The sequence below is a fragment of the Microcaecilia unicolor genome, chromosome 4, assembly GCF_901765095.1.
Source record: "Microcaecilia unicolor chromosome 4, aMicUni1.1, whole genome shotgun sequence".
NCBI classification, from domain to species: Eukaryota; Metazoa; Chordata; class Amphibia; order Gymnophiona; family Siphonopidae; genus Microcaecilia; species Microcaecilia unicolor.
This window is the reverse complement of record NC_044034.1, coordinates 220,070,563-220,085,705: the sequence shown is the minus strand read 5'-3', so window position 1 is coordinate 220,085,705 and position 15,143 is coordinate 220,070,563. Positions and strand designations below refer to the sequence as shown.

General features: G+C 42.5%; 1 protein-coding gene across 1 annotated transcript in view; it reads right to left on the bottom strand.

Annotated features, from left to right (window-relative positions):
- Positions 1-15,143, bottom strand: part of MUC2 (mucin 2, oligomeric mucus/gel-forming) — a 222,657-nt gene that overhangs the window by 81,157 nt on the left and 126,357 nt on the right. Inside the window, 2 exon segments of the mRNA XM_030202464.1 lie at positions 4,219-4,719; positions 13,630-14,118. Of these exon segments, the coding sequence (XP_030058324.1) occupies positions 4,219-4,719; positions 13,630-14,118 (990 nt within the window).

Below are 15,143 nucleotides of genomic sequence, written 5' to 3'. Positions count from 1 at the left end.
GGTATGTGGCTTATTTATACCACAAGATAGAGGAGTATCAATTGCATAATCCTGCAAAGTTTCTGCCTCAGATATGGACTAAGTACATGCTTAAAGAATGAGAAACATTTTTAATGAAAAAGATTTTCAGAAAAACACATCTGAGAAATAGCAAAAAATGGGCTGTACCACATGAAAAACATGAAAATTGTGATCATCCCTTGCTACTGACTCTATGACGCTCATTTTCTAAGCATATGGATGTCTCAAAAGGCCAAAATGAATGTCCATGTGCTTGAAATGTCCAAATCCCGATTTTGCAAAGGCAGAATCAAGAAGGTTTAATTGACAAGAGATGATGTCACATGACAAGGCTGAAGCCATAGCTTCAATGTTGTCACGGTCCTACAGTGACTCGCAGTCCTCCGCCGTCCTCCGTCATTCTTTCAGTGGATCAGGAGGGGTCAGGTCCCAGGATACACCATGGGGTCCTCTGCCTGCTGCCAGTGTGCTCCACGGTGATGTCAGACACCGAGGCTGGAGCGGGGCATTTAACCCTGGTGAGCCAAGACTGTGACGCTCTTGCGTCGAAGCCACCCTAGTTTGCTGTCTGCTGCCTGTGGGTCTTGAGACACCATTCCAGCTTCCAGCCTGTGGATTCCTGTCCCAGCTGTTCTGTGCTCGCTGCTTGTGTGAGTGGGCTCCTGCTTTGTTTGTTTTGCTTTGTGTGTATGTGGGTTGCAGCACAGCGGTCCGCTGCTTGTGTGAGTAGGTTCCAGCCTTGTTTTGCCTTGCTTGTGTGTGTGAATTCCAGTGTTACGCCTTGCTAATGTCTGTGTGGGTTCCAGTGCAGTGCCTTATTGCTTGTGTGTGTGGGTTCCAGTGCAGTGCCTTTCTGCTTGTGTGTATGGGTTCCAGTTTAGCCTTGCAGCCCATGTCAGTTGGCTTTTGTTGAGACTTAGTTCTTGTGTGCACGGATTCCAGTTCAGCCTTGCAGCCCATGTGAATGGGCTTCCATTCAGTCTTATTTCATGTGTGCAGGGGTTTCATTTCAGTCTTGCAGCCCAAGTGAATGGGCTTCCACTCAGTCTTACTTCCTGTGTGGATAGTGGAGGGCAGACTTATACGGTCTGTGCCAGAGCCAGTGATGGGAGGCGGGACTGGTGGTTGGGAGGCAGGAAATACTGCTGGGCAGACTTGTACGGTCTGTGCCCTGAATAAGGCAGGTACAAATCAAGGTAAGGTATACACATATGAGTTTGTCTTGTTGGGCAGACTGGATGGACCGTGCAGGTCTTTTTCTGCCATCATCTACTATGTTACTATCCTGCTTATAATCGAACGAGAAAAACGCCCAAGTTCCGACCTAAATCGGGAGATGGACTTTTATCTCACAAAAACGAATAAAGCGGTATAATCGAAAGCCGATTTTTGGACGTTTTCAACTGCACTCTGTCGCGGATGCGGACAAAGTTGATGGGGGCGTGTCAGAGGTGTGGCGAAGGCGGAACTGGGGCGTGGTTATCTGCCGAACAAAGATGGGCGCATTTCACCGATAATGGGAAAAAAGTATGCGTTTTTAGCTAGAATTTAGGACACTTTTCCTGGACCCTGTTTTTTCACGAATAAGGCCCCAAAAAGTGCCCTAAATGACCAGATGACCACTGGAGGGAATCGGGGATGACCTCCCCTGACTCCCCCAGTGGTCACTAACCCCCTCCCACCACAAAATATGCCGTTTCACAACTTTTTATTTTCACCCTCAAATGTCATACCCAGCTCCCTGACAGCAGTATGCAGGTCACTGGAGGAGTTGTTAGGGGGTGCAGTGGACTTCAGGCAGGTGGACCCAGGCCCATCCCCCCTACCTGTTACAATTGTGCTGCTTAATGCTTATTAGTCGTCCAACCCCCCCAAACCCACTGTACCCACATGTAGGTGCCCCCCTTCACCCCTTAGGGCTATAGTAATGGTGTAGACTTGTGGGCAGTGGGTTGTGAGGGGGATTTGGGGGGCTCAACACACAAGGGAAGGGTGCTATGCACCTGGGAGCTCTTTTACCTTTTTTTTTGTTTTTGTAAAAGTGCCCCCTAGGGTGCCCGGTTGATGTCCTGGCATGTGAGGGGGACCAGTGCACTACGAATCCTGGCCCCTCCCACGAACAAATGCCTTGGATTTATTCGTTTTTGAGCTGGGCACTTTCATTTTCCATTATCGCTGAAAAACAAAAACGCCCAGCTCACACATTGTTGAATAAAACATGGGCGTCTATTTTTTCCCAAAATACGGTTCGGTCCACCCCTTCACGGACCCGTTCTTGGAGATAAACGCCCATGGAGATAGGCGTTTTCATTCAATTATGCCCCTCTATGTAAATTGGTTAACCTTAAATCAGTACTTACTTGTGGATGAAACTGTATTCAGTGTTATGACAGCGAACATACATAGAAAGAAAAAAAATACACACATTCAGATTATTAAGAACTATGACATACTGACCTTAGAACAAACATTTTCTGTAATTTCTCTATCAGGTACAGTTGTGATTCATAAAACAAGAATAAATGCCAGAGAAACCTACTTAATAAGTAAAAGCCTTTGGAGCCCACCTCTCTTCCTACTAATTATTGCCAATTAAGTGCAAATTTTGCACTAAGTTGCAAATTAAGTTGAATGCGTAACTGAGTCTACTTTATATCTGTGTACTCAATTATACACCTAACTTGTGGTACCATTTATAGAATCTAGGGGCACTAGATGATAATTTGCAACAACCAAACCTAGGCCAAATCTAGGTGCTATCCTTGGGCACCAAAGCAGTGATTACACTCTTATTCTCAGCAAGTCACAGTGCCTTTCCATCCTCCTACCTGAATTGACAATACTTGAAATAAATAGAGATGTGGCCCCTGCCTTTCATCATTCTATACAATGAAAACCTTCCCACTCACTCCCACCCCAGCTACAGCAAAAAGATCTCAGGAATTCCCTACTCCTTTAGAACCTCAGCTTATGATTCTAAAGGGTCTTCTTACTTCATCCCCTCACAAAGACACTGCCTCTTGTAGATAGCTCATTCAAATAGGTCAGTCTTTCCAGCAAGAGGGAGATTATGCTTCTTCTGTAAGCCACAATGGAGAAGACTCTGAAATCATAAGTGTAAATTCCATAGGGCTTGAGACTTCAGGGGATTATTCTTAGTCAAGGGAGAAGGCCACACAAGAATCTTATAACAAACTGTGAGGGTGTTGTGGGGCATCATACTTTTTTTTTTTAAGATTTGGGGATTGGATGAAAAATTGTCTTTACTGAAAAGGAACAATTAACCAACCATTTTCAGCCAAGATAGAATAGTCCAATCTCAGCAGCAAAAATTTTGACTGCCCTTATTTAGGAAAAAATTGCCAGCAGACATAAAAGCATAAGAATAGCCATACTAGCTGAAACCAATGGTCCTTCTAGCCCAGTATCCTATTTCTAACAGTGACCCATTCAAATCACAAGAACCTGGCACAAACCCAGGAATCTTTACTTTAATATGGCTGAAAATTCACCTAAATCCAGCTGCTAAAAATTAGGCGACCTTGAAGAGACACTCAGTCTTGAAAATCACCCTATTAATATGCAGTCTGTATCACTGTTGCAGTAAATTCTAGAGGTATGTGTGACCCTATCCCCCCCCCCCCCCCGCAAAACATTGATTACTGTTAATTTAAAACTAAGTTTTCCCGATTTTAATACATTTTTTGTATTTCTTTGACCTTATTATTTTTTACATGCACATTTTATGTGCAAGAACTTAAAAATGCACATAATTGTGTCCATGTTAATTCATAGGTAAACACATACATTTTTAGGCACCCAATTAAACTGCATGCAATTGAAAACAGGGAAATATATGTACGCTATTACTCATCAGCCCAGACTTTATGTCCTGCCTATCTACCTTGATGGCTGTGTTGCCAGAGGTTCCGTTTCTAAGTGGTGGTTTAGGTCTTTGTAAACAACAAGATATTAATCCATCAATATTTTCATTTCAGATACTTGTATCAAGCCATGTGGCAAAATGTTAGTGTGTGACCACTACGTTGTTATAGTGAAGAAGTGACTTGGATATTCTGTTGCGCACGTCACCTTAGTCAGAAGAAAATGTTTTTACATAGAAATTAGCAATATAGATTTACAAAAGCAAATAGAATATTAAACATACAATTATTGTCTGAAGATTTTCTATAGTACCTGTAGTTGAAGATATGGTTGTTGAGGCTGTGGTGGTTGGTGTTGTGGTTGTCATGGTGGTTGTTATAGTTGGTGTAGTGGTAGTTGCAGTTGTGGTTGGGGTAGTTGGAGTGGTTGGTGTGGTTGGAGTAGTTGGAGTGGTTGGTGTTGGGGTTGAAGCTGTGGTACTTGAAGTTGGAAGTGTTTCACAGGTTGTAAAGCAGCAGTAGATATTTACTTCATAATTCATACACATTGGAAATTCTATCTGGTCTTTGTTTTTACAGACAAGTCCAGTTGAGATATCACATTCCACTTTCTGACCCAGGTCCTTGATTGGTGTATCTGGAAATTTCTCTGCTCGGCATGATATGTTACTTGGATTCTCACAGATTATATATTCATGCTTTCTAATCTCTTCATAGGTTTCAAAATCACCACCCTCACCATCTGGTAAATAACTGGGATAACTCACATCAATCCAACCAGTCCAATTGCAATAGACACTGGTTGAACACACTGCTGTAAGACAATAACAAAATGCACTGAGTAAAAGAATTATTTACTAACAAAATTGCAATATACAGGAAAACAAAAAAGAATCTACTTCTATAACAACAGATAATATGTAGAAATTCTATTTCAAATACATTTTGAATATCTTCTAATTAAACAGAAGGACTACTCAATTTAACAATATGTGACCCGCTGAGTGAAAAGATACCAAAATGGGGGTATGTGCCTTATTTATACCACAAGATAGAGAAATATCAATTGCATAATCCTGCAAAATTTCTACCTCAGATATGGACTAAGTACATGCTTAAAGAATGAGAAACATTTTTAATTAAAAAGATTTTCAGAAAAACACATCTGATAAATAGCAAAAAATGGGCTGTACCACATGAAAAACATGAAAATTGTGATCATCCCTTGCTACTGACTCTATGACGCTCATTTTCTAAGCATATGGATGTCTCAAAAGGCCAAAATGAATGTCCATGTGCTTGAAATGTCCAAATCCTGATTTTGCAAAGGCAGAATCAAGAAGGTTTAATTGACAAGAGATGATGTCACATGACAAGGCTGAAGCCATAGCTTCAACGTTGTCACGGTCCTACAGTGACTCGCAGTCCTCCGCCGTCCTCCGTCATTCTTTCAGTGGATCAGGAGGAGTCAGGTCCCAGGATACACCGTGGGGTCCTCTGCCTGCTGCCAGTGTGCTCCACGGTGATGTCAGACACCGAGGCTGGAGCGGGGCATTTATCCCTGACGAGCCAAGACTGTGACACTATTGCGTCGAAGCCGCCCTAGTTTGCTGTCTGCTGCCTGTGGGTCTTGAGACACCATTCCAGCTTCCAGCCTGTGGATTCCTGTCCCAGCTGTTCTGTGCTCGCTGTTTGTGTGAGTGGGCTCCTGCTTTGTTTGTTTTGCTTTGTGTGTATGTGGGTTGCAGCACAGCGGTCCGCTGCTTGTGTGAGTAGGTTCCAGCCTTGTTTTGCCTTGCTTGTGTGTATGAATTCCAGTGTTATGCCTTGCTAATGTCTGTGTGGGTTCCAGTGCAGTGCCTTACTGCTTGTGTGTGAGGGTTCCAGTGCAGTGCCTTTCTGCTTGTGTGTATGGGTTCCAGTTTAGCCTTGCAGCTTAGTTCTTGTGTGCACGGATTCCAGTTCAGCCTTGCAGCCCATGTGAATGGGCTTCCATTCAGTCTTATTTCCTGTGTGCAGGGGTTTCAGTTCAGTCTTGCAGCCCAAGTGAATGGGCTTCCACTCAGTCTTACTTCCTGTGTGCACAGGTTCCAGTTCAGCCTTGCAGTCTGTTTGAATAAGTTCCTATTCAGCCTTGCTTCTTGCGCCCTCAAGTTCCAGTTCATGATTTTCCTACTTGAGGATTTGGATCCTATTGACCTTGGAGCTTTGTCTTTGCCTGGCTGCCTGCAACTGCTTCCCTTGTCTGTCTGTGGGGATTTCATAGGCCTTCTCTACATACCAAGGACTCACAACCTCGAGACATAACATTGGTACATGTAAAACAAAGCAAACTATTGGTCCACGCCAAACCACACCTAGGCAGTCCTTATTTCAAATAAGTGTTTGCTACTGTTTCTGGTGATTTAATATGGTGGCAAGCTCTGCCTACTGGTTTCAGGACAGATAATGGGCCAAACATGCTCCCACTGCCTCCTGTCAATTAAACCTCAGGAAGAATAAGGATATCCATCACTGCAGTATGTACAAACAGTAAGGGGGTGTGCTCTGGGTGGTACAAGGGAGGGCCTGAAATCTGGATGTCCAACAGCCACCATGTCTAAAAAGAACACCCTTATTTAGACCTGTTTCAGGAACATCCAGGTTACAGAAAGGTGCTCTGATTAAGCAGCTGTGCACTGGAAGGATTAAGGCATGACTACCTATTTAATTCCCCAGTGGTTGCTCACCCTCTCCCTCTCTCCTGCAAGTGAAATCAGAAGGGGATACCAGACTCTATGACATCTTCAGGTATTATAAACATTTTTAAAAGCACAGGAAGCAGATCTGAGGCATAGCCTAGTGGTCAGTAAAATGGATTATAAACCAAAAAACCCAGGTTCAAATCTCACTTCAGCTCTTTTTATTTTTTATTTTTTAATTGTGAGCCTTCCATGTTTGTGTGGCCGTTTTCTAAGATTGCTGCTATACAGACGTCTATATCCGTTGTTGTCTCCATTAAAAATTTGGATGTTCCAGCATGAACATTCATTTTACAAACTGAATGTTTCCAGTGCATGGACATCCATCTCATGTATTTTCAAACAGGCTATATGCTGTTCGAAAATACATGTGAGAAGGATGTCCGTTTGGGATGTTATGATGGACATCTTTTAGAAAATGCTCCTCCACAGTACACAAAACTTTCAAAAATGAAAGTTCCCCAAATTTACCCCTACAAACCTTTATAGCCATTACCTCTGTTATTTGTAACCTCACTTTTGGTATCTTTCTGCTCAGTGGGTCACATATATGTCTGTGTATTAGGGAGTGCAGAATGTTTTTAAAAATTTCATTCTGTTTCATTGGGTTTTTTTTTTCAATTTCTCTCATTATCCTTCTGTTTTCATTTGCACTTAACAGCTAGTGTGGCTGTCAGCATGTGGTAGCTATTAGTGTGAGTGCATGCTTTTGGGTACTGCATACTAAAACCAGCCAGTGCAGTAAAAATCCCTTGGTTGCTGCTTAGTAAGGGTAGGATCAAAGTAAAATAATGGATGGAGATGGGGCATGGTTGGCACTGTCACCTAGTGTGCAGCATGTTACCACATGCTAGCTGACACAACTGCCAAAGCGCAGTTTCACTTAATGCCATGATAAGTACTGTCACAAAAAGAGAGGGAAACAGCATACAAATATAAACAAGAAAACAAAAAGAGCAAGCACTGGGCCTTCAGGATTGAAAAGAATCTAGTCCTTTATTGCAACAATGACCCGACATGGGCCGTGTTTCGGCATACAGACGCCTGCATCAGGGGTCAAAACAGTCCTATGGATCTGCTTATGGACTAATAAGAAAAGATATAAATTGAAATGGGCAATCAGGATGTGTATCCTGTTGTATGTCAGCAATCTGTTTGCTGCCGAAAAACTGCTGTCAGTATTGAAAACCACTCCCATAACTTTAGCAGGATAACTTACTAGCTTGCCACTTTGCTGAATATCACACTCAGTTATTAAGATTTATTTGACATTTAGCACCATTAAAAATGTTGCCTGTTTTGTCATGATATCCACAGAAAGGTATAGTCAGGAAGCGAATATACCAACTAAGCAGCGTATCAATATGGTCTACTGTTAAGATGTGTTATTTATACCACTAAGGGGAGTAGCTATCCATGTGTGCTCTTGTCAAGATGTGCTTTTTAGCACTAACTCATACTATTTTAGCAAAGGTTCCATTTTCTGCAACGAAACCTAGTTAAAATAACATGTTTTAATGGTAGCCCCTGATTACTTGTAATAATCATCAACTTGTGATAGTTGATAACAATCCCCCTTGATTAAGTTGTGATAGTTGATAACTATAGTTGATAACTTCCCCCTTGATTAAAGAAAAAAGAAATGTCTCTAGAAATTTAAATCACTGCTATATGTAATAAACATGAGCCAAGTATAGGACAATCAATCCATTGTGACATAACTGATGAGGCTGGCTCTTAGTTATTGGTGGAATGAGGCATTATGACATCACAATATCAGCTCTGGTTACCAGAGACTTTTGAAACTCATCACGCTAAGAGGGGAAGCTATCTATCTGCACTACTGTTAAGACGTGTTATTTTACCACTAACTTGGGCTATTTTAGCACTGGTCCCATTTTACACAATTTTTATATATTTATTTAGATTTTGCTCACACTTTTTTCAGTAACATAGTACCATAGTACTATGTCTGGCAAAGGCGCAAGTGGAAGAACAAATGGCTAGAATTGTAAGGAGGGGAGTCAAAAATTTCTTCAGGTATATTAGTGAAAGGAGAATGACTAAAAAGGGAATTGTGAGACTAAAAGATACAGCAAAACGCTATGTAGATAATGATGAAGAAAAAGCCAATTTGCTAAATAGATACTTTTGTTCTGTTTTCACTGAAGAAAATCCTGGAGAAGGACCACGAGGGACTGGCAAAAGTACACCTGAAAATGGAGTGGATAGAGCATCGTTCACAGAAGAGAGTGTGTATCAACAACTTGAAAAGCTAAAAGTGGACAAAGCCATGGGACCGGACGGGATCCACCCCAGGATATTGAGGGAGCCCAGAGAGGTTCTGGCGGGTCCTCTTAAAGATTTGTTTAATCAATCTTTGGAGACGGGAGAGGTTCCAAGGGATTGGAAAACGGTGGATGTGGTCCCTCTTCACAAAAGTGGTGATAAGGAAGAAGCTGGAAACTACAGGCCGGTAAGCCTCACTTCGGTTATTGGAAAAGTAATGGAAGCGATGCTGAAGGAAAGGATAGTGAATTTCCTGGAAGCCAATAAGTTGCAAGATCCGAGACAACATAGTTTTACCAGAGGGAAATCGTGCCAAACGAATCTCATTGAATTCTTTGACTGGGTGACTGGAGAATTGAATCAAGGACGTGCTATGGATGTAATCTACTTAGATTTCAGCAAAGCTTTTGACACGGTTCCCCACAGGAGGCTCTTGAATAAACTGGAGAGGCTGAAGATAGGACCTGAAGTGGTGAACTGGATTAGGAACTGGTTGACGGACAGACGACAGAGGGTGGTGGTAAATGGAGTTTGCTCGGAGGGAAAGGTGAGTAGTGGAGTGCCTCAGGGATCGGTGCTGGGGCCGATTCTGTTCAATATATTTGTGAGTGACATTGCCGAAGGGTTAGAAGGTAAAGTTTACCTATTTGCGGATGATACTAAGATTTGCAACAGAGTGGACACCCGGGAGGGAGTGGAAAGCATGAAAAAGGATCTGAGGAAGCTAGAAGAATGGTCTAAGGTTTGGCAATTAAAATTCAATGCGAAGAAATGCAAAGTGATGCACTTAGGGAGTAGAAACCCACGAGAGACGTATGTGTTAGGCAGTGAGAGTCTTATAGGTACTGAGGGGGAGAGGGATCTTGGTGTGATAGTATCTGAGGATCTGAAGGCGACGAAACAGTGTGACAAGGCGGTGGCCGTAGCGAGAAGGTTGCTAGGCTGTATAGAGAGAGGTGTGATTAGCAGAAGAATGGAAGTGTTGATGCCCCTGTACAAGTCGTTGGTGAGGCCCCACCTGGAGTATTGTGTTCAGTTTTGGAGGCCGTACCTTGAGAAGGATGTTAAAATAATGGAAGCGGTGCAAAGAAAAGCTACGAGAATGGTACGGGATTTGCATTCCAAGACGTATGAAGAGAGACTTGCTGACCTGAACATGTATACCCTGGAGGAAAGGAGAAACAGGGGTGATATGATATAGACGTTCAAATATTTGAAAGGTATTAATCCGCAAACAAATCTTTTCCGGAGATGGGAAGGCGGTAGAACGAGAGGACATGAAATGAGATTGAAGGGGGGCAGACTCAGGAAAGATGTCAGGAAGTACTTTTTCACAGAGAGGGTGGTGGATGCTTGGAATGCCCTTCCGCGGGAGGTGGTGGAGATGAAAACGGTAACGGAATTCAAACATGCGTGGGATATGCATAAAGGAATCTTGTGCAGAAGGAATGGATCCTCAGAAGCTTAGCCGAAATGGGGTGGCGGAGCAGGTGGGGGGAAGAGGGGTTGGTGGTTGGGAGGCGAGGATAGTGGAGGGCAGACTTATACGGTCTGTGCCAGTGCAGGTGATGGGAGGCGGGACTGGTGGTTGGGAGGCAGGAAATACTGCTGGGCAGACTTGTACGGTCTGTGCCCTGAATAAGGCAGGTACAAATCAAGGTAAGGTATACAGATATGAGTTTGTCTTGTTGGGCAGACTGGATGGGCTGTGCAGGTCTTTTTCTGCCGTCATCTACTATGTTACTATGTAAATTGGTTAACCTTAAATCAGTACTTACTTGTGGATGAAACTGTATTCAGTGTTATGACAGCGAACAAACATAGAAAGAAAAAAAATACACACATTCAGATTATTAAGAACTATGACATACTGACCTTAGAACAAACATTTTCTGTAATTTCTCTATCAGGTACAGTTGTGATTCATAAAACAAGAATAAATGCCAGAGAAACCTACTTAATAAGTAAAAGCCTTTGGAGCCCACCTCTCTCCCTACTAATTATTGCCAATTAAGTGCAAATTTTGCACTAAGTTGCAAATTAAGTTGAATGCGTAACTGAGTCTACTTTATATCTGTGTACTCAATTATACACCTAACTTGTGGCACCATTTATAGAATCTAGGGGTTAGCACAGATTTTCAGCACTAGATGATAATTTGCACAACGAAACCTAGGCCAAATCTAGGTGCTATCCTTGGGCACCAAACCAGTGATTACACTCTTATTCTCAGCAAGTCACAGTGCCTTTCCATCCTCCTACCTGAATTGACAATACTTGAAATAAATAGAGATGTGGCCCCTGCCTTTCATCATTCTATACAATGAAAACCTTCCCACTCACTCCCACCCCAGCTACAGCAAAAAGATCTCAGGAATTCCCTACTCCTTCAGAACCTCAGCTTATCATTCTAAAGGGTCTTCTTACTTCATCCCCTCACAAAGACACTGCCTCTTGTAGATAGCTCATTCAAATAGGTCAGTCTTTCCAGCAAGAGGGAGATTATGCTTCTTCTGCAAGCCACAATAGAAAAGACTCTGAAATCATAAGTGGAAATTCCATAGGGCTTGAGACTTCAGGGGATTATTATTAGTCGAGGGAGAAGGCCACACAAGAATCTTATAACAAACTGTGAGGGGGTTGTGGGGCATCATACTTTTTTTTTTTAAGTTTTGGGGGTTGGATGAAAAATTGTCTTTACTGAAAAGGAACAATTAACCAACCATTTTCAGCCAAGATAGAATATTCCAATCTCAGCAGCAAAATTTTGACTGCCCCTATTTAGGAAAAAATTGCCAGCAGACATAAGAGCATAAGAATAGCCATACTAGCTGAAACCAATAGTCCTTCTAGCCCAGTATCCTATTTCTAACAGTGACCCATTCAAATCACAAGAACCTGGCACAAACCCAGGAATCTTTACTTGAATATGGCTGAAAATTCACCTAAATCCAGCTGCTAAAAATTAGGCGACCTTTGATGAGACACTCAGTCTTGAAAATCACCCTATTAATAAGCAGTCTGTATCACTGTTGCAGTAAATTCTAGAGGTATGTGTGACCCTACCCCCCCCCCCCCCGCAAGAAATTGATTACTGTTAATTTTAAACTAAGTTTTCCCGATTTTAATACATTTTTTGTATTTCTTTGACCTTTTTATTTTTTACATGGACATTTTATGTGCAAGAACTTAAAAATGCACATAATTGTGTCCATGTTAATTCATAGGTAAACACATACATTTTTAGGCACCCAATTTAACTGCCTGCAATTGAAAACAGGGAAATATATGTATGTTATTACTCATCAGCCCAGACTTTATGTCCTTTCTATCTATCTTGATGGCTCTGTTGCCAGATGTTCCGTTTCTAAGTGGTGGTTTAGGTCTTTGTAAACAACAAGATATTAATCCATCAATATTTTCATTTCAGATACTTGTATCAAGCCATGTGGCAAAATGTCAGTGTATGACCACTACATTGTTATAGTGAAGAAGTGACTCGGATATTCTGTTGCCTAACCTGCTTATTTTCGAAGGAGAAGGGCGGCTATCTTCCGACACAAATCGGGAGATGGCCAGCCTTCTCCTAAGGCCGGCCTAACCGGTATAATCGATAGCCGATTTTGGCCGTCTTCAACTGTTTTCCGTCGCAGGGCCGGCCAAAGTTAAAGGGGGCGTGTTGGAAGTGTACCGAAGGCGGGACGGGGCGTAGTTAAGAGATGGCCGTCCTCGGCCGATAATGGAAAAAAGAAGGCCGGCTCTGACGAGCATTTGGCCGACTTTACTTGGTCCTTTTTTGTTCATGACCAAGCCTCAAAAATGTGCCCTAAATGACCAGATGACCACCGGAAGAAATCGGGGATCACCTCCCCTTACTCCCCCAGTGGTCACCAACCCCCTCCCACCCCCAAAAAAATTAAAAACATTTTTTTGCCAGCCTCTATGCCAGCCTCAAATGTCACAGCACTATGCAGGTCCCTGGAGCAGTTTTTAGTGGGTACTGCAGTACACTTCAGGCAGGCGGACCCAGGTCCATCCCCCCCCCACCTGTTACACTTGTGGTGGCAAATGGGAGCCCTCCAAAATCCACCACAAACCCACTGTACCCACATCTAAGTGCCCCCCTTCACCCGTAAGGGCTATGGTAATGGTGTAGATTTGTAGGGAGTGGGGTTTGGGGGGCTCAGCACACAAGGTAAGGGAGCTGTGTACCTGGGATCAATTTGTGAAGTCCACTGCAGTGCCCCCTAGGGTGCACGGTTGGTGTACTGACATGTAAGGGGGACCAGTGCACTACAAATGCTGGCTCCTCCCATGACCAAATGCCTTGGATTTGGCCAGGTTTGAGATGGCCGCCATTAGTTTCCATTATCGGCGACAACCAATGGCGGCCATCTCTAATGCCGGTGATCTCTAAGGGCAGGCCAAATGTTGAGATTTGGCCGGCCCCGACTGTATTATCTAAACGAAAGATGGCCGGCCATTTTGTTTCGATAATACAGTCGGGTACGCCGCTTGACGGGGCTGGCGTTAGAGATGGCTACCCTTATAGATGGCTGGCCCTGTTCGATTATGCCCCCATAAGTCACCTTAGTCAGAAGAAAATGTTATTACGTGGAAATTAGCAATATAGATTTACAAAAACAAATAGAATATTAAATGTACAATTATTGTCTGAAGATTTTCTATAGTACCTGTAGTTGAAGATATGGTTGTTGAGGCTGTGGTGGTTGGTGTTGTGGTTGTCATGGTGGTTGTTATAGTTGGTGTAGTGGTGGTTGCAGTTGTGGTTGGGGTAGTTGGAGTGGTTGGTGTGGTTGGGGTAGTTGGAGTGGTTGGTGTTGGGGTTGAGGTACTTGAAGTTGGAGGTGTTATACAGGCTGTAATGCAGCAGTAGATATTTACTTCATAATTCAGACACATTGGAAATTCTATCTGGTCTTTGTTTTTGCAGACAAGTCCAGTTGAGACATTACATTCCACTTTCTGACCCAGGTCCTTGATTGGTATATTTGGAAATTTCTCTGCTCGGCATGATATGTTACTTGGATTCTTACAGATTTCATATCCATGCTTTCTAATCTCTTCATAGGTTTCAAAATCACCACCATCTGGTAAATAACTGGAATTACTCACATCAATCCAACCAGTCCAACTGCAATAGACACTGGTTGAACACTCTACTGTAAGACAATAATAAAATGCACTGAGTAAGACATAATTATTTACTAATCATTTTGCAATATCAAGATACATGATTTTTACTTCCTTTCTTTTTTTGTCTCTTACTTTTTTGTACTGATAGATTTTATTCTTCAGTTTTCACATAAAGAAATAAAATGTGTATCTTTTTAACATGGCCATATCCACTGTTCAAAAAAAAAAATCTCTAGTCTAAACACTTCCACCTCCTAATGTCATAATTAGAATTTTCACTGATAGTGACTTATTCCTAGACAAGATTCAGATGCCACGCTAGTGATTCTTGCATATTAAATGAAAGGAAGCCCATTCAATTCTTATGGGTTTCCTCTCATTTGCCACACGGAAATCACTAGCGAGGCTTTGCAAAAGAAGCCCTTAGGACTCTGTTTACTAAGCCACGCTGTAGGCACACTAACTTTTTAGCTTGCGCTAATGATAGAGACACCCATTATATTCCTATGGGTGTCTCTATCATTATTGGATGCTGATCTTTAGCGTGTGCTAAACAGTTAGCGTGCCTATAGCGCAGCTTAGTAAACAGGGTCATTAGGTTCTTATTGGTGGTAGTGACTTCTGGAGTAATTTTCTAGATATTTTTTTGGTGTAAAATAGAATTTTGTTGTATTTTATATTTAGGACCCTTTTACAAAAGAATGCTAGCACTACCATACGGGCAGTGTGTGCCAAATCGGACTTACCACTGGGCTAGCACAGACCTTGTGGCATTTCTGAGTTTGGTACACACAGCTTTCCTGTGGTACATAAGTATTGCCATACTGGAACAGACTGCAGGTCCATCAAGCCCAGCATCCTGTTTCCAGCAATGGCCAGTCCAGGTCACAAATACCTGGCAAGATCCCAAAACAGTGCAATACATTTATGTTGCTTATTCTAGAAATAAGCAGTGGATTTTCCCCAAGTCCATTTTAAAAATGATCTATGGACTTTTCTTTTAGGAAGCCATCCAAACCTTTTAAAAACCCTGCTAAGCTAACCACTTTTA